Source organism: Schistocerca americana, chromosome X (assembly GCF_021461395.2).
Source record: "Schistocerca americana isolate TAMUIC-IGC-003095 chromosome X, iqSchAmer2.1, whole genome shotgun sequence".
Classification (NCBI taxonomy): Eukaryota; Metazoa; Arthropoda; class Insecta; order Orthoptera; family Acrididae; genus Schistocerca; species Schistocerca americana.
In genome coordinates this window covers 887,245,395-887,267,567 of record NC_060130.1, presented here as the reverse complement: position 1 = coordinate 887,267,567, position 22,173 = coordinate 887,245,395, and the positions used below count along the sequence as shown (strand labels likewise).

General features: G+C 42.6%; 1 protein-coding gene across 3 annotated transcripts in view; it reads right to left on the bottom strand.

The window, feature by feature from the left end:
• The window catches only part of LOC124554892 (exportin-4-like), a 231,368-nt gene that overhangs the window by 50,848 nt on the left and 158,347 nt on the right, over positions 1 to 22,173 (bottom strand). For all 3 annotated transcript variants that reach the window (XM_047128568.1, XM_047128569.1, XM_047128570.1), the window contains one exon: positions 1,404 to 1,573. In XM_047128568.1, coding sequence (XP_046984524.1) covers positions 1,404 to 1,573 — 170 coding nt within the window. The remainder of the gene's footprint in view (positions 1 to 1,403; positions 1,574 to 22,173) is intronic.

Below are 22,173 nucleotides of genomic sequence, written 5' to 3'. Positions count from 1 at the left end.
CATACTCTGCATTACAAGACTCCTCAATCTAGGAGATTAGAGAAAACTTTTTTCACTTTTTTTTAAAACAGATTTTTGAGCATCCCATGTCTTAAGTCCATCTGCTGAAGGAGAAAGTTGAGTCCAAAAAACTAAATTAGATAAATTAAACATTGTCATGTTTTCTCTCATTTGCTTCATCATAATACCTTCCATATTTATTTATCCATCCACAGATGACGTCACAACAATATGGGATTTGTCACTTCTAGGGGGATAGGATAGTGGTCAGCCATGGCCTGGAGGGAGGAAGGAAGGAACCATCCCAGCAATTTCCTGAAATGATTCAGGGAAACTATGGAAAAGCTAAAGCAGGAAAGCTGGGCAGAGCAAACTCCATCCTCCCAAATACAAGGTCAGCATCCTTAACAACAGCACTTCCCCATTCAGTTGGTGCCTATTGTACAATGTTCTTTGATTTACACTCGATTTGCTCCAGATAACTTACAATGTTGTGAACATGCAACTATGCCCCAAGCATATCTTCATGTTCTCCCTTCAATCTGCCTGAAAAGCTGATGGGAGGACATGAATTTCTGCATGGGGCACAGTTGCACGTTTTCAAGCCTGGAGTCAGTGTTGTGGATGGACTGGAGTTAGTGCAAGGGGCATAGTAGCATGTTCGTGATAAAGAAGTCATCAGTGGGTGTCCTTAGTGTGTGCGGTGATGGAGTTCAAAACTGTTTTATATTATAAGTTATAGGGAGCAAACTGTGCGTAAATCGAAGAACATTATACAATAGGGATTAAAAAAACTGGGCAACGCAGTTGTTCAGACACTAACCTCATGATCAGGAGGATGAGGTTTGCTCTGTCTGTCCATTCTGATTTAAGTTTTCTGTGGTTTTCCTAAATCATTTCAGGCAAATCCTTCATCAAGATCACATGCATTATCCCTGTAGAAGCATACTTACATGTTCTATGTGTATATATATTCTGAGTTATTTATATTCAAGGTGTTATGACGACAAATTCTATATCACTGAGAGATGATCACTGGATGAATAACTCTATCAATAACAGGAGGAAGCTATTATGATGAAGCAAACAAGAGAAAACACAGCAAAACACAATTTAATTTAGCTTGCGATCTCAGCTTTCTCCTTATATTATAACTATTTTAGCTAACTTACACAATAATATTATGATTAATTTCTGCTTCCTCTATTCTATAACAATATCAATATCATCATACTCATTCCTAACAAACCCCTTCATTGCCAACTTAAAAATGTTATTTCTTTCCGCTCTTAAAGCACTTTTCTCTGTGTCTTATAATTTTTGAAGAAATGCTACTCAAAGAAATTACATGCACACAGAGATAAAGAAACAAGTAAAAAGATAATTAAAGAAAAAATACTCACTTTTCTTTGGTCTCAAGCAGACAAATTAGCATGTCTGATGTGGATTTGACAACATCAGCATCAAAATTGAAGCACTGAAGATTCCCTTCCACCTTGGTCAACAAGAAATTTGTGCACCATACACTTCCATCACCATCTCTTCCAAAAGCAGCAATGAGGCTCGGACTAATCTGTAAGAGTAATAAAACATATTTGTTTGACCCATGCCGTAAACAGAATGGGATATGACTACGAGACCATCTCCAGGAAAGGTTTCCTTAAATTGGGAGCAATATGCTAGGGGATGGAGAAGTGACATGTTATGCATGAAAAATATTTATTTTTAAAATTCAGCTCAATTTGTTAGCGAGATCCTTGAGTTTATGTAGCCTGAAAAGTCTTTCTAAACATGCTTTACATGCAAGCATTTGTCTCATTTCGGGTTTCCCATTATTCTTTTGGACTGGTTTTACAACTCTAAAAACATATAATCAATTTTAAAGTCAGATACTTCTATTTTTCATGAAACCAATTCACATTTCAACTGCTACATCACAATATGCTACAAATGAAAAAAAATTAATTGTTCCATTGAATCATATGATTTCCTGGAAATGGTCACATATAAAGACAGATGATCTCTCTCTCTCTCTCTCTCTCTCTCTCTCTCTCTCTCTCTCTCTCTCTCTCTACCTCCTTGTACTTTCTACTATCACATCACAAAGAGCAGAAGGAGAATATCTGATGGTGGCCCTGCCACAACATAGCAGAGAAATCACACAGCAACCAATTCTGGTAGGACTCCCAGCTACAGGGAGCCCCGACATCAGTAATCGACATCCTGGGTGTGTGCAGAAGCCCAAACCTTAGTTACCTGTAATGGGCTGTCTGTAAAACTAACATCATCTGTCTGGTGGTAAAGCAACATTCAGACATGTGCTCCATACTACCTGAAGACCTCAAGCAGTTGCCTAAAAGAAACATTGTGGGATATACACAATGCGATCACAGGTAGCAGGCCCAAGAACTGTATATTCATTTGGTTATACGGCTGGTGATACGAGACCACACATTATTGTGTATGTGACAAGCAGATCATGATGGCAGCATTTCATTATCTAATTTCAGTAATGATGTTCAAAACTAATACACTGCATACTATGGTACAGTGGTACAGAAAGTTCCGGCAGAATGTAAAGGCAACAACTCACGAAATACCAAATACTATAAGTTCACACATAAAAGAATCATAAGAGGGTGAATCCCCACTAGCTTTCACCTGAATCCTTTTTCCAGTTAAAACACATGAAATGACACCCCCCCCCCCCCCCCCACACACACACACACACACAGACACACAACATTAAGCCAGCTTACACAATGCTGGGACTGCATTTTGGCATAGGTTGAGAGGGTCATGTAAAGTGGTATTTTACCACTGATCCAACGTACACAACATCCTGGTCCACCCCTATGCCACTCCCACTACCAAATTCTTGCCACAAGGATCATATTCCTGTGGAAGCTCCAAGTGCAAGACCTGCGCAATTCACCCACCTAGCACAGCCTACTCTGGTCTCAACACGAGCTTAACCTGTCCTGTGAAAGCACCCATCTCATACACTAGCTCCACTGCAATTTCTGCACAGCAACCCCAGCATCCTGCTATCTACCAGAATTAATTGTCACGGCCAAACTGTGGCCAAGAACAGAGTTGACCACCCAGTGGCAGGACATGCTGTTGAGCACAACGTGCTCAATTTTAATGACTGTTCACAATACATGCCATCTGGATCCTTCCCCCCAGCACAAGCTTTTGTGAACTACACTGATAGGAGTTATCCATGCAACACATTCTTCATTCCACATTCCTTCAGGCCTCAATCCCTGCTAACCACTGCATAAAGAGTGTGTGTGTGTGTGTGTGTGTGTGTGTGTGTGGGGGGGGGGGGGGGGGGGGGGGGGATACAAAGATTCAGATAAAATAAGTGAAAGAGTTATATGTCTGTGGATAAGCCAGTCAAAGTAATAAAACGAAGAACACGAGCAGCTGCTCGAGAGTCATCCAGTAAAATATCCTGTAAAGTAGATGGCAGAGACAGGACAACACGAGATTGACTAAAACGGGGACACGACAACAAAACATGGCGCACTGTTAATACATGACCACAAGGGCACTGCGGGGCTGGGTCACCGGAGAGCAGGTAGCGGTGGCTAAGCCGGCAATGCCCAATCCGCAACCTGGCCAGAAGGACCTCTTCTCGCCGAGATGGTCGGGAGGAGGTCGTCCACGCAGTTGGGAACGGTTTTACTTCCCGGAGCTTGTTTCCTTGAAGTGAGGACCAAGCATCCCACCACGACACAAGCCTCTTACAAACAACCCCACTAACATCAGATGACGGGACACAATGTGAGGCGGGCCGAGGCAGGAGGACTGCAGCCTTGGCTGCAGCATCAGCAGCCTCATTCCCAGGCACTCCTACATGGCCAGGAACCCACAGAAAGCTGACAGGAGAGCCACCATCAGCAAAAGAATGGAGGGACTGCTGGATCCGTTGCACAAAGGGATGGACCGGATAAGGAGCTCCAAGGCTCTGAAGAGCACTGAGTGAATCAGAGCAGAGTACATACGATGAATGGCGGTGGCGGCGGGCATACTGAACGGCCTGATGGAGAGCAAAAAGCTCGGCCGTAAAGCTGGAACATTGGTCGAGGAGCCGGTATTTAAAGGTGACGGCCCCGACGACAAAGGCACAGCCGACACCATCGTCAGTTTTGGAGCCATCAGTGTAAATAAAGGTGTGACTGGCAAGTCGCGCACAAAGTTTGACAAACCGTGAGCAATACACTGCAGCCGGAGTACCCTACTTTGAGAGCGAGCTGAGGTCGCGATAAATATGAACCGGAGCCTGGAGCCAAGGTGGAGTCGGGCTCTCAACCTCTCTGAAGGTGGTAGGGAGGGCAAAATCCAATTGTCGAAGCAGGCGACAAAAGCGAAAGCGGACTCCAGGGGGCAGCAGGGCAGACACATACAACCCGTACTGACGGTCGAGAGAATCGGCGAAGAAGGACTGATAAGAGGGGTGGTCGGGCATTGACAACAGCCGGCAGGCATACCGATAAAGCAGTACGTCGTGCCGGTAGGTCAATGGTAATTCGGCAGCTTCAGCATAAAGACTCTCGACGGGACTAGTGTAGAAGGCTCCGGTTGCAAGACGTAACCCCCTATGGTGGATGGAATTGAGACGGCGTAAGAGGGATGGCCGAGCAGACGAATAGACCAGGCTCCCATAATCCAGCTTCGATCGGACTATGGACCGATACAAGCAAAGCAGGACAGTGCGATCCACTCCCCAAGATGAACCACTAAGAACTCTGAGGACATTAAGGGAACGTGTACAACGGGCAGCCAAATAAGAGACATGCGGAGACCAACAAAGTTTCCTGTCCAGTGTTAGCCCTAGAAACTTAGTTGTTTCCACGAATGGGAGAACAACGGGACCGAGATGTAAGGATGGCGGAAGGAACGCTTAATATCGCCAAAAGTTGATGCAAACCGTCTTCTCTTCGGAGAACCGGAAGCCATTTGCCACACTCCATGAGTATAGGCTGTCGAGACAACGCTGAAGGCAGCGCTCCAGGAGGCATATTCTCTGGGCACTGCAGTAGATCACGAAGTCATCGACAAAAAGAGAGCCTGAGACATTAGGTGGAATACAATCCATAATAGGATTGACCGCTATGGCAAAAAGGGCTACGCTCAAGACGGAGCCCTGAGGCACTCCGTTCTCCTGGAGGAAGACGTCGGACAAGGCGGAACCCACACGCACCCTAAACTTTCGGTCTGTTAAAAAGGAATCAATAAAAAGGGGCAGGCGACCGCATAGACCCCACCTGTGCATAGTGCGGAGGATACCTCCTCTCCAACAGGTATCATAAGCCTTTTCCAAATCGAAGAACACGGCTACCGTTTGGCGCTTTCGCAAAAAGTTGTTCATGATGAACGTCGACAGGGTCACAAGGTGGTCAACAGCGGAGCGGTGGCGACGAAAGCCGCATTGAACATTGGTAAGTAGCCGTCGAGATTCAAGAATCCAAACTAACTGAGCGTTAACCATGCGCTCCATCACCTTACAGACACAGCTTGTAAGAGAAATGGGGCGGTAACTAGAAGGAAGGTGTCTATCCTTCCCGGGTTTGGGTATAGGAACAACGACGGCGTCACGCCAACGCATGTGGACTTGACCTTCGGTCCAGACGCGATTGTAGGTACGAGGAAGGAAGCTTTTGCCTGCCGGAGAAAGGTGTGCCAGCATCTGAACGTGAATGGCATCTGGCCCCGGAGCAGAGGACCGGGACAGTGCAAGTGCACGTTTGAGTTCCCCATAGTAAAGGCGGCATTATAAGTTTCCAGATTCAGCGAGTGGTAGGAAGGTCGCCGAGCCTATTCTGCCTCTTTCCTGGGAAGGAAGGCAGGGTGGTAATGGGCGTCACTTGAAACCTCCGCAAAAAAGCGGCCGAAGGCGTTGGAGACATCCACAGGACCAACAAGGACCTCAGTACCTGAAGTCAGGCCAGGTACCGAGGAGTGGGCCTTAATGCCCGACAGCCGGCGCAGGCCACCCCAGACTACAGAAGAGGCAGTAAAACTGTTAAAGGAGCTGGTGAAAGAGGCCCAACAAGCTTTTTTGCTGTCTTTAATGACTCTACGGCATTGCACTCGGAGTCGTTTGTATCCAATACAATTCGCCAACGTAGGATGGCGGCGAAAGGTGCGTAAAGCACGTCGTCGAGCACGGATAGCGTCTCTACAAGCCTCATTCCACCAGGGGACGGAAACGCGACGTGAAGAAGAGATAGTACGAGGAATGGAACATTCAGCAGCATTGATGATAACAGCCGTGAGGTATTCGACCTGACTGTCACAACTGAGAAAATCGTGGTCCGGAAAGGTCGCCAGGGAGGAGTGAAGTCCCCAGTCAGCTTTCGGTATGTTCCAGCTCGAAGGACGTGTGGATGGGGAGTGGTGTAGGAGACGAACGACACAGGGGAAGTGGTCGCTCGAATAGGTGCCAGAAAGGACATACCACTCGAACCGACGGGCAAGAGTGGTAGAACAGATCGAGAGGTCCAAGTGGGAGTAGGTATGAGTGGAGTCCGAGAGGAAAGTCGGGGCGCCAGTATTGAGGCAGACAAGATTGAGATGGTTGAAGACATCCGCCAAGTGGGAGCCTCTCTGACAGGATGCAGGAAAGCCCCAAAGGGGATGATGGGCATTGAAGTCGCCAAACAATAAAAACGGCGGAGGAAGCTGAACAATCAGGTGCATCATATCAGTCCGAATAACTGCGGATGACGATGGAGTGCAGACGGTACAAACAGAAAAAGTAAAGGCAGAAAGAGTAATACAGACAGCTATTGCTTGGAGTGGGGTGGTCAATGGGATGGGATGGTAATAGACATCGTCCCGAACGAGCAACATGACCCCACCATGAGCTGGAATACCATCCGCAGGGGTGAGGTCAGTCCGCTCCGAGGTATAGTGGGTAAAAGCAATCGATCAGTTGGGCGCAACTTGGTTTCCTGGAGACCAAGGACGAGCGGTCAGTGCAGGCGGAGGAGCAGTTGTAATTCCTCCTGATTAGATTGAATACCGCTGATGTTCCAATGTAACAAAGCCATCGCTAGTCAGAAAAAAGGGGGGAACGAAACGGGTGAAGAGCTGGTCGCCTCGACGGCCGCGGAAGGGCCAGGTTTCGAGGGAACAACGCTACAACCAGCGGGAGGCGAATCCTGTTCCATCAAGTCATCGCCAGCTGCGGCCGCTTTTCCGGGTTGCGTAGGAGGGGCAGCATCATTCGCCGACGAGAGGCCAGCTGAGTGCCTGGCAGCAGAGCGTCCCGGCGAAACTGAGGACGGCCGGGAGCAGCGACTCTTGGACGGAGCGTCAGACGAAACACGCCGGGGTGGAGAGGGGGATAAAGATTTCTTCTTGGAGGGCTTCTTGGAAGTCCGATGAGGCACGGGGATGGTGGCCTGGACCCGAAGAAGGTCCTCACGCGCGGGGTCCGTTTTGGAACGCCGGACCTCGGAAGCCGGGGTCCGGAACGTTTCCCCGAGAGGAGGATCGCTTCTCAGGCGGCGGAGGGGGGGAGGAGGAAGGGTGGCCCCAGGGGCAGAGGGGGCAGGGGCCGCGAGGGAGGAGGATTTGGAAGGGAGGGATTTGGGAGGCGGAGGCACAGACCCCGGATGGGGTGAGGAGGTGGAGGGGGGACAGGATAGGGGTGAGGATACTGTGGAAGGAGTGGACACGACTGAGGCAAACGAAGTTGTCAACGTCACGGGATGGAGGCGGTCATACTTCTTCCTGGCCTCAGAATAAGAGAGACGATCCAAAGTTTTTAATTCTTGAATCTTCTTCTCCTTCTGATACGTGGGGCAGTCTAAAGATCTAGGCGAGTGGATGCCAGGACAATTGACGCACCGAGGTGGTGGGGTGCATGTATGTTCCTCATGAAGAGGACGTCCACAATCGCCACAAAGGGGGTCAGCCTCACACTGTGACGACATGTGCCCAAAGCGCAAACACTGAAAGCAGCGCATAGGAGGCGGGACGTAAGGTCGCACGTCACACCGGTAGCACATCACCTTTACCTTCTCTGGGAGAACGTCCCCCTCGAAGGAGAGGATAAAGGCTCCGGTGTCGATGTGACGATCTTTGGGGCCGCGCTGAATTCGCCGGACGAAATGCATGCCTCAGCACTCCAGGTTGGCCCTGAGCTCCTCATCAGATTGCAGCAGGAGGTCCCGCTGAAAAATAACCCCCTGCGTCCTATTCAGTGCCAGATGCGGGACAATGGACACTGGGATGTCCCCTAGTCGGTCGCACGCCTGGAGCGCTGCCGACTGTGTGGCGGAGGCGGTCTTTATAAGAACGGACCACGAACGCATTTTACTGAGAGCCTCGATTTCCACGAAGATGTCCTCGATGTGCTGGACAAAGAACATGGGCTTGGAGGTGGCGAACGTCCCCCCATCGGTTCGAGAACAGACTAAATAGCGGGGGAAGTACTTCGCCCCAAGCCGGTGGGCCTGTCCTTCCTCCCAGGGAGTGGCCAAGGGGGAAAGGGCAGGAGAACCAGAACCAGAGACAGTACCTTTCCTTTTAAAAGACTCGGCCGCAGAGCGACCTGATACATGTTGACGTTTCATCTGCGAAATGTCCGCCCTGATACCACCCACTCCGACCAGGGGCTCTCCCCACGGGCGCCACCCAGCCTCAGCAAGGGCCACCTGGCAGGATGACCGTTGCCGGGAGTCCTGATGCCCTAAGGAGATGGGCATTTACTCCTTGGCCGACGTGGGGAGGGTGCAGCTCAGGTATCGGCAGTACGATCCCTGTGTTGTCAGGGGGCTACAACCTAGAGGGTACATGACGACCCCACCACAACGGGCTGGCTACCGTGCTGGATTTCGGGTTCCATGGAAAGTCCATCATGATCGTAGGTGCAGATGGGGACGCACTATGGGCGGAACGTGTGCAACCCATCAGGCAGTTAGGCCCAATTGGAGGAATAGTGGGTGTGGTTACAACGCCGTTACAATGCTGAGCGCCAAGGTCTTAGTGCACTGAGGACCAGTGATACACCACGTAAGGCGTCCTTCCCCAAAAGGCTCGTACTTCTGTAGAATTTTGAAAAAAGGAAGTCAAACCCCAAGGGGGACCATCACACGGAATGCCGAAATGGTTGAAACTCCTTTTAGTCACCTCTTACGACAGGCAGGAATACCTCGGGCCTATTCTTACCCCGGACCCGCAGGGGGGTCGAAAAAGATTCATCCGAAAGCCAGCATAGATTCATTCTTTTATGCGTGTGTCTGTTGATGACTCAATGCTTCCACTGTTCAATAACTTTACTTTTAGAATATTTACAAACTACATACTACAGTATACTTCATATATGTAAACATTTACATGTCAGGCAAAGAAGGGAGAACAATAATGTTTTATTCCTGTAAATTGTATGGACACAGATACTCTATCTTATCTAACAGTATTTTGTGACCTTCCTGATAGAACTGGCAAAAATCTAAGCTCATGCAAAAACTTATAGGGGTCCAATTATAAAAGTAGCAGTTGAGATTTGACTATAGCACAATACTTTCAATAGAGATACAAGGTGCACACTTAGTAGGCTTTGGAGGAGGGGCTTGGACACTTAATAAAAACAAAAAGTGGTGCTGGTCAGAGACAGGGAGGTAAGAACCATATTTCTCATGATGGGTTGGATCTGCCCCATGCTGCTTGAACCACATTCCTGTGCATCTGTAAATCCAGTCTACCTCTGCTGCTTCGGGTATGTAAGGGGACCTTGCTATTCCTGCAATCAGTAATCTTAACTCCCGAAGAAAACAATGGAGGTGACAGCTGACAAAATGTTATGAATTTGGTGGAGTAGCTCAGCAGAAAGTGATTCAAATGACAAAGCAGATAGCTCTGCTTGCTGACTTGTGACAGGAGAGGGGAAGGAAACTAGTCTACAGAGTGGGATGTTCAATGGCAGTTTAGGGGGTACTGAAGACCATTAATCATTAATACAGCAGAGTCAGCAAAAGAGACATCATGCAAATGATAACCAATTCACTCCTGTCAAGAACAGTACAACCAGATTATCGGATCATGGGGCATCTGATCTGTCAAGCAATCAGAGTGAGCCGGAGATCTCTGGCCAGCTTTGTCCTACACCAAAATACCTTTTGGCAAACTAAATATAAATACTATCTTACGAACAGAAAAGTGGTATGAATTAGAGCAAACCCTCAACAAACAAAAAATAGAAATACAGGCACTTCAAGAAACAAGACTGAGATGGATTTTGGGAAATACAGATTTTTCAAAAGTAAAACAGACAAACAAATACAAAAAAAAAAAAAAAAAAAACACACCACTTTTAGGAGTCACTTTTGCAGTCATGAAAAACATACTTACCTCCATGACAATCTAGAAACATACACACTAATCAATGTACACATGCCAATCAATGTTGAAAATAAAGCCAACTGCAAAAAGGTAGATAAAATGTGGAAAACACTAGAAGAAATAGTATCAAATTCCACAAAATCGTGTCAAAATCCTACTCGGTGACTGCAATGCACAGCTAGGCAAAGAAAGAAAACACAAGAAAACAAATGGAGAAATCTTAGACCAAACTAGTGCTGTCTAATGAGAATGGCATGAGAGCACTGCAAATGCAGAACTGAAGGCAGAGCCATGGCACGGCTAGCTTTATAGTGGACCCGTGAGCACAAACTGGCTGGCAAGGTGTGACTGGCCCTGCAGTGTTGTGAGGCCACCATTGCAGAAGAGATACTAGTGCTTCAGATGTTGTTGTGCCATCCATCATCGAGCTTCATGCATGTCTCCTGGAGTGCATTTTGATATTATGTGCACAACACAATGGTCCTGCAAGCGGGGCCAAGATGTCAGGCATTACTAATCCTTTTCACCCCCACTTCTATGGAAGGTGGGTGGTGCAGGCAGAAAATAAAGTGTATATTGCATTGTCATCCACTTCTGAGCCATGCTTGAAATTTCAAGTCTCTAGCTCATCAAGAAGTTAGTTTTAAAAACCCACAAAATTTGTACCAGACAGACAGACTGACAAGAAAGTGACCTAATAAAAGCATGTTAAAAAGCACTCAAACAATTGGCAATAACTCAAAAGCAAACTGATCAAAAAAGCTCAAACACTAATTCCTCTCCAGAAACAGAAAAAACACCCTTGGGGGAATGAGGAATGTGACCACGCAATGCAATATGACAGGATACATACAGCAATTACAGAGGACAACAACAAAACATTCCTGACAGTGAAAAAAGAGACAGCCAAATTAATCAAAAAGACCAAAAGGAAATATGAAAGGGAGCAACTAGCTGAAATTGAGAGAGACTTTGAAAGGAACAAACAAACAAAATTTTTATAAGAACTTCAAAACTTGGCATCTCTGCTTAAAGAAATAAAATGGGCAATGCTCTCTAAGGAACTTTCCAGATATTTCAAACAATTACTTAACTGCCCAGAACCAACACAAAGATCCCCAACTGCAAGAACCTAAAGACACCAATCCAAAATCATTATGGCTAGATGGTGAAGAAATTGACAAGCAGATCAAAAGACACAAAAACAATAAAGCAGTAGGGAAAGATGGAATCATAGCAGAAATCCTCAAATTACCAGGAGCGAACACCATACAAGAAATCACCAAAATCATAGAAGACATCTCGCAAACACCAAATTCCAGAAGACTGGAAAAAAGCATTAATTTACCCATTACACAACAAGGGGGACAGAACTGATGTAAATAACTACAGGGCAATCCCATTAATATCAGTTGTATACTAAATTCTATCCCAGTGTCATCTCGATATAGAATGGAAACAACCTGAACCCAAAATTAGAGTATCAGGCAGGATTCAGACCAGGCCATTCTTACGGGTGAAAAGCTTAAACCAAAGTGTAATTCTAAGAAATCAGAGAATTTGTAACAAAAATTAGTCTGCACATTTGTTGATTTCAAAAAGCCTATGACTCAGTTGACTGTGGATCATTCTTCCAAATATTAAAACAATGAGTCTACATCTGGATATACTTGCAACCATACAACAGACGCTTACAGACACAAAGTCCAAGATTAAATTTATGGGAGGCATCTCAGATTCCTTCATAATCAAAATGAGAGTAAGACAAGGAGATGGATTGTCTCCATTACTTTTCAACTGTGTCCTTGAGAAAGTAAAGCAAGAATGGTAGATTGCCTTACATTTACAGATAAGATTTAGCAATTTTAACCCTGCAACATTTCATCAGCCCAAAATCAAAATGCACTCTTGAAAGAAACTGCAGAAAATATAAGCCTTCAGATATCTTTTGAAATCACAGAAAACATGAGTAGTAACAAACAAGCACCAAGATTCATGGAGACCAAATTTGGCAAAATTAATCAAGTTCTACAATTTAAATACCTTGGTGAAACCATTCAGGTAAATGTAATCAACACAAACAAAATTACATAAGTGTCAGAAGACAGAATCTGTACACTGACTTATCCAAAGCATCTACAACAAGAAATTTATTGTCAAACCAAATAGGTAAATCAAACCAGAATGCCTCCATGGATAAGAAACACTAATTTTCAACAGGAAAACAGACATTGAAAACATCAAGAAAAGGGAACACAACATTGTAGGAAAAATTCTAGGCCTAAAACTTGCAGACGAACAATGCCGATTATTCAGAGGCAAACAGGAAATCAAACAATACGCAAATACCCACAGTGACATTAGAAAATGAAGGTTAGGATTCTATGTATACATTAAAACAATGAATCCAGACAGGCTTACAAAACAAATTGTCGAATTTTTTTGACAGCAGGAGTTGAGCCATCATGGACATGATAGAATGGATTGGCAAGATCAAAACTGATCTGAAACTGGCAAGAATTAAACCAGAAGACATCCAAAACTGCAAAATCTCCAGGTCAAAAATTCACAAATGGCAAGAGGACCAAAAGGAAAAACAAAAGAAGAAGAAGACTAGAACAACACAGTCTGAGGAGAGAAAGGAAATAAGGGCACATATGAAGTTAATTTCTCTCTTCTAAGTATTGTTGGTAGTCCTAATGGACTTATTTACAAATAATAATCAACTGACATGGCTTGAGAGTCAGAGGGGTTTATTCTTCAATGAGTTGCCCTTGTATTATGGTCAATGAAGCATGCCAAACATGTTCTCCATATGGTAGATGTACACTGTATAGGGCTGTTTATATTGACAAATGTAAAAGGCAGATGTAACACAGCATCGACATTGTGTAAAACACAATCAACACTATAAATCATTAATAGCACAACAAAAAAGAGAGATTCCATCAAGTCAGCAAATTTTTAGGATTCCTTTTACTTATAATGCAGCCAGCCAGGCTGAAAAAGCAACATCAAAAAGTAAGTAAAAATTAAAGGGTTGCCACAAATGGCACAAAGATGATTGTAGGCACGAGACGGAAAATGGAAAGAATTCCAAGACAAGCAAACTAATTGCTTGTATACGAACATTCCACAACAATAATCATACAAGCAACTGTTAATAATAAAACTGTCACATTCCAGTCATAGACAACTTCACCAAAAGTACAGTAGTGGCTGCCTTATACACAGAAAGAAATCAGTCACAAATGACAACAGGGTGTATATGCGGACAAGGAAAAAAAAAATTCCCGGATTTCTCCAGGATTTCCCAGTTAAAAATACACTTTCTCCCAGGTGAGAATACACTTTTTCCGGGTTAAGTGACAATATACGTTTCCTCGGAACTGTAAAACTTATCACTCCATTGAAACATTATGGTTTTATACACGAGATTGTGATGCGCTTTTGTAAGCCTGTCATAGCTCACGTAACGTGATCTTGCCAGCCGCTGATGGCAGATATTCAAGAGCATAGGACACATGATGTAGTCAGCCTATAGCAACATCACTGTTAAGTAGCGCGACTACACAAATAGGAAAAGTTAATGGTTTAAATTAATATACATAGTGTTGCTACAAGAAAAGTAAAGATTTCACATTTAATATTAGTCTTGAAGATTAATAAGCTGCAAGAGACTGTAAGTTTTCAAATGTAATGTTGATCTTTTTTGTGTGTGTTACACTCTAAGATACAGCACACAAATGTACCAGTAAAATTTTTAATAACGACATAAATGTCTGATCATCTGGGCTCGAAATTCTTCTAATGGTCATCCTCAAAGAGTTGATTTTTAAATGAGAGTCAAGCACTCTGCGATTTACGAAATTCATCACGCATACTTGCACATAGTTCATCTTGTGTAAACGAAAATTTACTTTGAAAGTAACGCTTTTCAAACCACCATTCGCAATATTTTTCCCGCGACCTGTTAGAAATAGGTTCGTTTCAAAACATGTAATTTGGCTTAAAGTGCACACTCATACATCCAGATTCAGATGTAAATTTTCTTGGAGTACCAGTACTGAATTATCTCATGTTGGTTTCTTTATTATGGCATAATGCCATACACGCTTGAAGATGAAAACATGCACTTGAAATGCAGCGAACAGTTGAAACTAGCCAGTACTGTGGAATTAAAAATTTCGTTTCAAATAAATGGGCTGCCTCAGTGGAAGAGATTAATAACAGTCAAATTACTTTAGCAAACCGACAAAAACAACTTTATTGTTCTGCAATGCGATTAATGCTTGACTGTCAGAAAGGTGAAAATAAAATAAAATTTGAAACTAATAAATTATTTTAGCCTTCCATAATTATGTGAATGTATTTTAATTCACTTGATATCTCCCAGCCACAGAAATTTGTTTTGTTTTCATTTGACGTGAGAGCAATAAACGAAGAGGAAACAGCAAAATCAATAAATGTAAACACAATTCACAACACAGAGACTACCCATCTCCACACTAAAACTCCGACTGCTCTGTGTATCAGTTCCGGATCTATGATATTTCTGAACTGGGACAATACTAGATAGTGATACCACCCCCCCCCCCCCCCCCTCCTCCCTCCATCCAGTGTTTGAGGTAGACACCAAAAATTAAATCGACTTTTCAAAAAATGTTCATTTTGTAGTGCACATCTTTCTGAAGAGTCTGATACATAAAACATATGTCTTTGCAGAAATGTAAGACATGTTATTTGGTCTTAAGTGTGCCTAATTGTCATGCCACGCCTCTTCGCACATCAGCGTATTTCTCTCTGTCGAATTCAAGCTTGTATAAACTTGCCATCAAACTATATTCAGGACAGTGGAAATTAAAATGTCCTGTGGTGCCTCTCATGCTCCCCATCAGCTCTCTGAAAAAAATTCATAAGTAATGCTGGATGGGATTATTTGTAACCAGGAGAACAAGAACTCTTCAGAAAATTTGCACTCTTTATTGCCTATTAGCTTACAACTTACTGCTTTGTGTGACATAAAATTAAATACAGGACACAAAACCAGTGAAGACAAAGAGACAAGCAAGACAGTACACAGTTTTTCAATCCTTAAGTCCTAGCATTTTTTCTCTCTAATCTTGCTATGGTTTTACATGGCATGCTTTCCTTCCTGCAAAAGAATCTATTACCCCATCAAAGTTCGTCAAACGTTTTGCTACATGAAAAAACAAAATGTCGTTATCTAATACAGGAAAAGCTGTTAATACAAATAGTACCCAAGACTGGTGTGGTTTCATGAGCTGATTACATGTATTTTGTCACTGTCTGCTATATAAAACGAAGTAGGCCTGTCTAATATTGCAGCAATTGTAATACATACCAAATAAACGAGACTGTTTTGGAACAAATGGTCATTTTTATGACATGACAGAATATAATTCACGAAGTACCAATATTAAATGCCTGTTAGGCCTACTACATGCAAAAAGCCTTACGTTAGGAAATAGTTTCATACTTCATTCATACACTCCAGCTTCTCTAGCATGAGATGAAAAGTAGAAGTAAGAAATTTTTATATACATATATTTGGAATCATCATATTCTTCCATAATTTGTGTGATGTCCCCGTTTCTTCTCCTTCCTTGTTCTAACACTCAATCTTGTCATCACTAATTCTGTAACTATTCCTACCAGTGTCAAAACTTATTCTCCGGTTAATTTCACTAACCCTGCCACAATCACCTGTTTAGTTATCCCCCATTTATTCTCCGGTTAGGTGTTATTACATGTTTGTACAATGTGTTTTCTATGCTACTCCCAGAATAGAACTTACGTGCATGGTAACTGAAGACTGTGCAACTGGCCCTTATTAGTGTAGCAGTCTGGCCAAAAACTTTCTGCCAAAACTTCATTTTCGTGGATACACTGAGAAAATAACACATAATATTTCTTACCTGTTATTCCTGTTAGCTGTTTATTTCCACTCTGGTAGTCTGAATCTATGGCTTTCACTAGTAATTATAACAACACTGATCATTCACAAACCCAGTCAACCACATAAACAAACAGCGACTGACATTCACCCGCTCGACTTTATTCTGCTCAGCTCTTACAGCTCCGTCCCCTTTTGTCTACAGGAAATGTTATTTCTAGATTCAACAGTGATTCCCTTGGCAGAGATACCACATACACTATGGCCGCATTCAATAATCAACTTATGATTCATTCAGAAATCAGCTTAGAATATGCTCAAAAAACAACAGGGATGCATTTCAAAATCATATGAATAATCGACAGACCAATGTGTGCTGGATGCTAGGCACTTTGTGAAACATGGTTTTTTTTCTCAAGAAAATGAATTTGCCCCCCCCCCCCCCCACCCTCCTGAAATTGCCACCCGTGGCAGATATCCTGGTTGCCCCTCCCCAGTAGATCCAGGCCTGTTGCACATGCGTGAATCTGGTAGCTTGGGAGGGGCAAAAAATTTTTTTCTGGGTAGCATCTAGCTGCTTGCTGCTACTGCTTATACAGCTAACAGCTACACTTCTGTAGCCAGAAGTGGGATACGCGACTCAACTGCACGTGTGCATGAGCCCGCTTGCAACTGCTCAAACAAATCTAATGTAAACAGATGTGTTGTCACACTCGTAAGACGCAATTTGTTGCTCTGAAGCACTGCATAGTCTTCTTAAAACCTTTGAAATAATTTGCTGTTGGCAGATGCTTGTATGAGCACTGTGTTTTGTTGTTGTATTGGCGTATTTCCTTTGCAACTTAGGTTTAATTTTCAATCCCCCCCCTCTCGTTCATGTTTTATTGCTGCAGTACCAGGATACAGTAATATCCTTTGCTAGAATATTTGTTCTTCCCAGTCAAAATTACAAAAATCTAACTGAAAACTAGAACAATGAAAACTTCCCATAATTATAAAAAAATTCCCGAGTTCTTCCCAGTTTACTCCCAGACCTCCCAGTTGTCCCGGGTCGTATGCACTCTGGATAAGAAAAAGCAGCTGAGTATCTTACCTTCCCAGATTGTTATGACACAGCAATGTATTTTACTGTATGGCAAACATACAAACATGCAGAACAACATTAAGGACTTCCAAAAAAACAAAAACAAAAAAGAACAAGACAAATCATAATCCTAAAGAACTGTCCAAAATAATTAGTTTTTATGTTATGAGAGGCATTCAATAAGTAATGCATCATATTTTTTCTTGACCAATTTTGGTTGAAAAATGCGGAATTTGTTGTTGGACACCATGGAATATTCCAGCTTTAGCCCCTATAGTTTCATGTAGTTCCGATAGGTGGCAGCACTACACATGGTCTTCAAAATGGCATCTGCATCAGAATGTGTTCCAAGCAGAGTTGTCATTGAACTGCTTTTGGCAGAAAACCCGAGCATCACAGATATTCGTAGGTGCTTGCAGAATGTCTACAGAGACCTGCCACTGAACAAAAGCACAGTGAGTCATTCAGTGAGGCATCTATGATCAAAACAAGGTCGCACAATCCTGTTCGGTCTCCCGCAAGCCAGCCAGCAGCACACAACTGTGACTCCTACAATGTTTGAATGTGCAGACACACTCATTCAACATGATCAATAGATCACAATCACATGTCTCTGTTTATAGTGCTTACACACTCATCCACTAGTTGAGGTATTCAAAAGTGTGCGCGCACTGGGTTCATTGCCACTTAACAGAAGACCATAAAGAGCAACAACGGACCATCTGTGTGGAATTGCTGTTTGGTCTAACGAAGGATGCACACTCTGCAGGAAGCAGTATGTGGATATGGGGCGTTTATTGATGTAGCAAGACATTCGCTCCGACATCAACAAGCACAGTGATACCATGCGGCCATACAGGCCCTTCCAGTAAGTTGGTGTAAGGCCACTGTATCTAACGGAGATTATGTTAAAAAACAGGGTTTTGTAGCCAATGAGTGGGGAATAATTTGGGATACTGGAATCCTGAATTCTCTTCTTTCCCACACAATGTTGTGCTTCAGACGTACATTCTCACAAACTCATTTTTCAAATAAAGGCCTATGCTTGATACTAGTAGACTTTTATGCATGTGCTAGTTTGTTTCTTATGTCCTCCTTGTTTCATCCATCATGCAAATTTTTACTTCCAATGTAGAAGAATTCTTTAATTTTGTTTACAACAGAGTACAAAAATTTGATGTGAAGCTTCTAATTAAGCTCATTTCTAGTGTTCCTCAGTATTTCCATCTTTCTTTGAGTTACTCTTAAGGAGTAGTCTCTACTCAGTAGACTGTCCATTCCATTCAAAAGGTCCTGTAATTATTTTCTCACTTTCATAGAGGATGGCAATGTCACCAGTGAATCTTTGATATCGTTTCACTCTGAATTGTAATCCCTTGAAATTTTCTTCCCCCCCCCCCCCCCTTCCCCTTCACTGTGGTTTTAATTACAAGTTGAACAGAAGAGGTGGCAGACCGCATCCTTGCATTATGCCCCTTTTCCTCCAAGCAACTTTCTTTGGTCTTCCATTTTTATTATGCATAAGTGGTTCTTGCACATGTTATACATTAGGTTAGTGCATAAGTTCATAGCGTTTTTTGTTTTGATGTTGGTATTCCGGTTGCTGTGGGTTTATTTATTGATTAACATTTTTTATTTGTAGTTCACCGTTGCTATTTGTGTCTACATACTGTCATTTTATCATTCGGAAATAGTAAGTCGGGGCAGTGGATGGCATAAAATGGAGTGGATGCCATAAAATGGAGTGCCAACTGGAGAAATCATAACATTTCCGATGTCTCTTCTGTTTGAGTTCAATAGAGGGTGAAGCAGCAGAGGCAGCCAGAAACATTTGTGCCATGTATCATGTATAGGGATAATGTCAAAGGCTGGAGAATGGCAAGACTTGGTTTTCTCATTTTAAGGAGGATCATTTTGACATTAGTGACTCTCCACATTCAGGAAGACCTTCAGAGTTTGGTGAAGATAGTTTAAATGCATTAATCCATAATGATCCATGTCAATGTACTCAAAAACTGGCAGATGTGATGACCTGTGATCATTCCATCACCGTGCAACATTTGCATGCAGTGGGGAAGGTTAAAAAATTGGGTGTATGGGTACCGCATGCTCTACGTCAAAATAACAAAAATCAGCGGATGGTCATATGTGCAGCTCTGCTTCATCATCATCATCGTCATCATCATCAATTGACTCGTGAACAACACCAACCATACATATCCTGTCCATTACTGGTGATGAAAAAGGGTGTCTTTATGCTACCATAAGGAAAAGAAAGGAATCGTTGAGCCCAAACAAAGCAGCAAATCCCCGTGCAAAGACCTCCTCACATCCACAAAAGATAATGCTATGCCAATGGGAGGGCGCAAATCTGTCATTTTCCAAGGGGACAGCTCTTTGACACCTGTTCTGCAGAACAGAGAGAAGATAGCAGCGACTCTATTATGCCCTGGGGAACATTCAAATGGGCATGGGTCCAGTTGAGCTTGTGCAAGGCAGCATGATCGCCAAGGAGTTTCATACTTTGGTTGCAGACAATGTACACCCATTCATGATGATCATATTTCCCAATAGCAGTGGTAGTTTTCAACAAGATAATGTGTCATGTCAATTCCAGGCGTGTGATGGTGTGGTTAGGGGAACACAGTGGCAAGTTCCAATTGATGTGCTGGCCCTCCAATTCACCAGATCTGAACCTTATCAAACACATCTGGGATGTGATAGAATGTGGCGTCAGAGCTCATCGAGACCTCCCCAGAATTTACGGTGATTAGGTGACTTGTGTGTGCAGATGTGGTGCCAACTCCCTCCAGTGACCTACCAAGGCCTCGTTGCTTCCATGCCATGTATACTTATCTGTGTCAAAGGTGGACATACCAGCTTTTAGGTAGGTAGTCATATTGTTGTTGCTGATCAGTGTATATTTCCCTATATTGTTTACCTATTTCTCTTGCAATTTCAAATAATTTGCACCATTTCAAACTGTCAAAACCTTTTTCTAAGCCAAAAAATACTATGAAACTGTCTTGATTTCTAAGTCTTGCTTCTGTTAGTAAGAGCCTCCCTGGCGCCTTCACCTTCCCTAAAGTCAAACTGATCACCATCAGGCACATTCTCAATTTTTCCATTCTTTTTTATATTATTCTGATCTGTAACATGGACAGAAGATGTCAAGCCAATTTTGCGATAGTTCTCACATTTACCTGCCCACAATTTCTTTGGGACTGGGTACACGTAACTCTTCCTAAAGACCAATGACATGTCTCCAGTCTCATAGACTAACTTCAATAATCATTTGCTTGCCAGTTTCTCAAATGATTTGAAAAGTCTTTGTCACTACTAATTATGATCTGACTCCGCTCCTGAACATGCCTTAAAATATAATATTCAATTTCAGAATCTATTAGGGGCTGAAATTTCAAGCAGAAGTCATGAAATCTTCTTTTCTCTTATTCATATTACAAAGACCGTATTCTTCCATAACCCTGCCTTCTATTCCTCCATCTAATGCAGTGTTCCAAACATCCATAATTATTAGATTGTCATCTCCCTTTAATACTGAATTTTGAGTTCAACTCACTTATGTACTCTATGTCACCATCTTCTGTTTATGATCTCCGTGCGTGTATCTGAACTACAGTTGTGTTGATCTGGATTCAGTTCTGATGAGAACAATTCTATTGTTGAACTTTTCACAGTAACTCACTTTTTACTGTACCTTCCAATCCACGATGGGTCCTACTCCAGTTATATAATTTCTCAGAATTATTGGCATATCACATATTAAACATTTTCTACAAATACACAAAGCCTACTGCATACATTGTATACATAAGCAATCCACATTACTCTCAAACACTAACTGTATGAATACATTAACCATAAAGAATAATTTGTTTTGGGGGAAAAAAAACAACCCTTCCATTTAGGAAATGATTCCCCTTTTCACCAGCCAGGATAACAAAATTTTTTGAAATTTTTCAGTGTCTGTTGTTTTCCAAAAAACAGCTCTTGTTCTGCCATACTGTATATTGAAAAACATTTTGTTTACAGATGTTTTATTAGAGACAGTCTTATTCTTTTTAGTTTTTATTAACGAGTTCTGTCCCCAGTGGAATCATTGACAGCATGCCTGTAGTTTTAAGAAAGTAACATACTAGTGGTTTTTATGTAAATTTGCGGTATAGGCATATTTTGCCACTCAAATTTTGAATTGCAAAACTGCCATTCGTCAGAGGTGACAATTCTAAGTTGATGAGAGAGAGAGAGAGAGAGAGAGAGAGAGAGAGAGAGAGAGAATTTACTGTCCACCAGGACTTTTTGGTTAATAATCTAAGAAATTTAAATTTGTAAATTATGGCATCTGGTACTATATCTCTCTATGAAATGAATATTGTACATTTTGGCCTCTCTCATGTTTAAGGAAATAAATACAGAAAATTATTCTACATAATTAAAATAATTTACAAGATGAGACAATCTCTTCAGTCTGGGAAGTGTTAAATATGTTCCACCCTGTTCCATCACGAATTGTTCACTTTCTTCTTCTTCTTCTTCGTTTTTCCTACACATTAAACACTAATTCTATTTGGGACAAGAAATAAGATGCTGTCAATAAATAAATGTACTTTGTGGTTGTAGCTAATATGCTGGACACTCAAATAAATGGTTACAACATGAATGTGTGTGAACTTCATCTACTCTTATAATTATTTCATTTTAGAGAATAAACATTTTTTGACAAAGTGATATTAAAATATTATATTGTGTGCCATTAATGAATGGAAATACAAAAATTAAGTTAATTTAC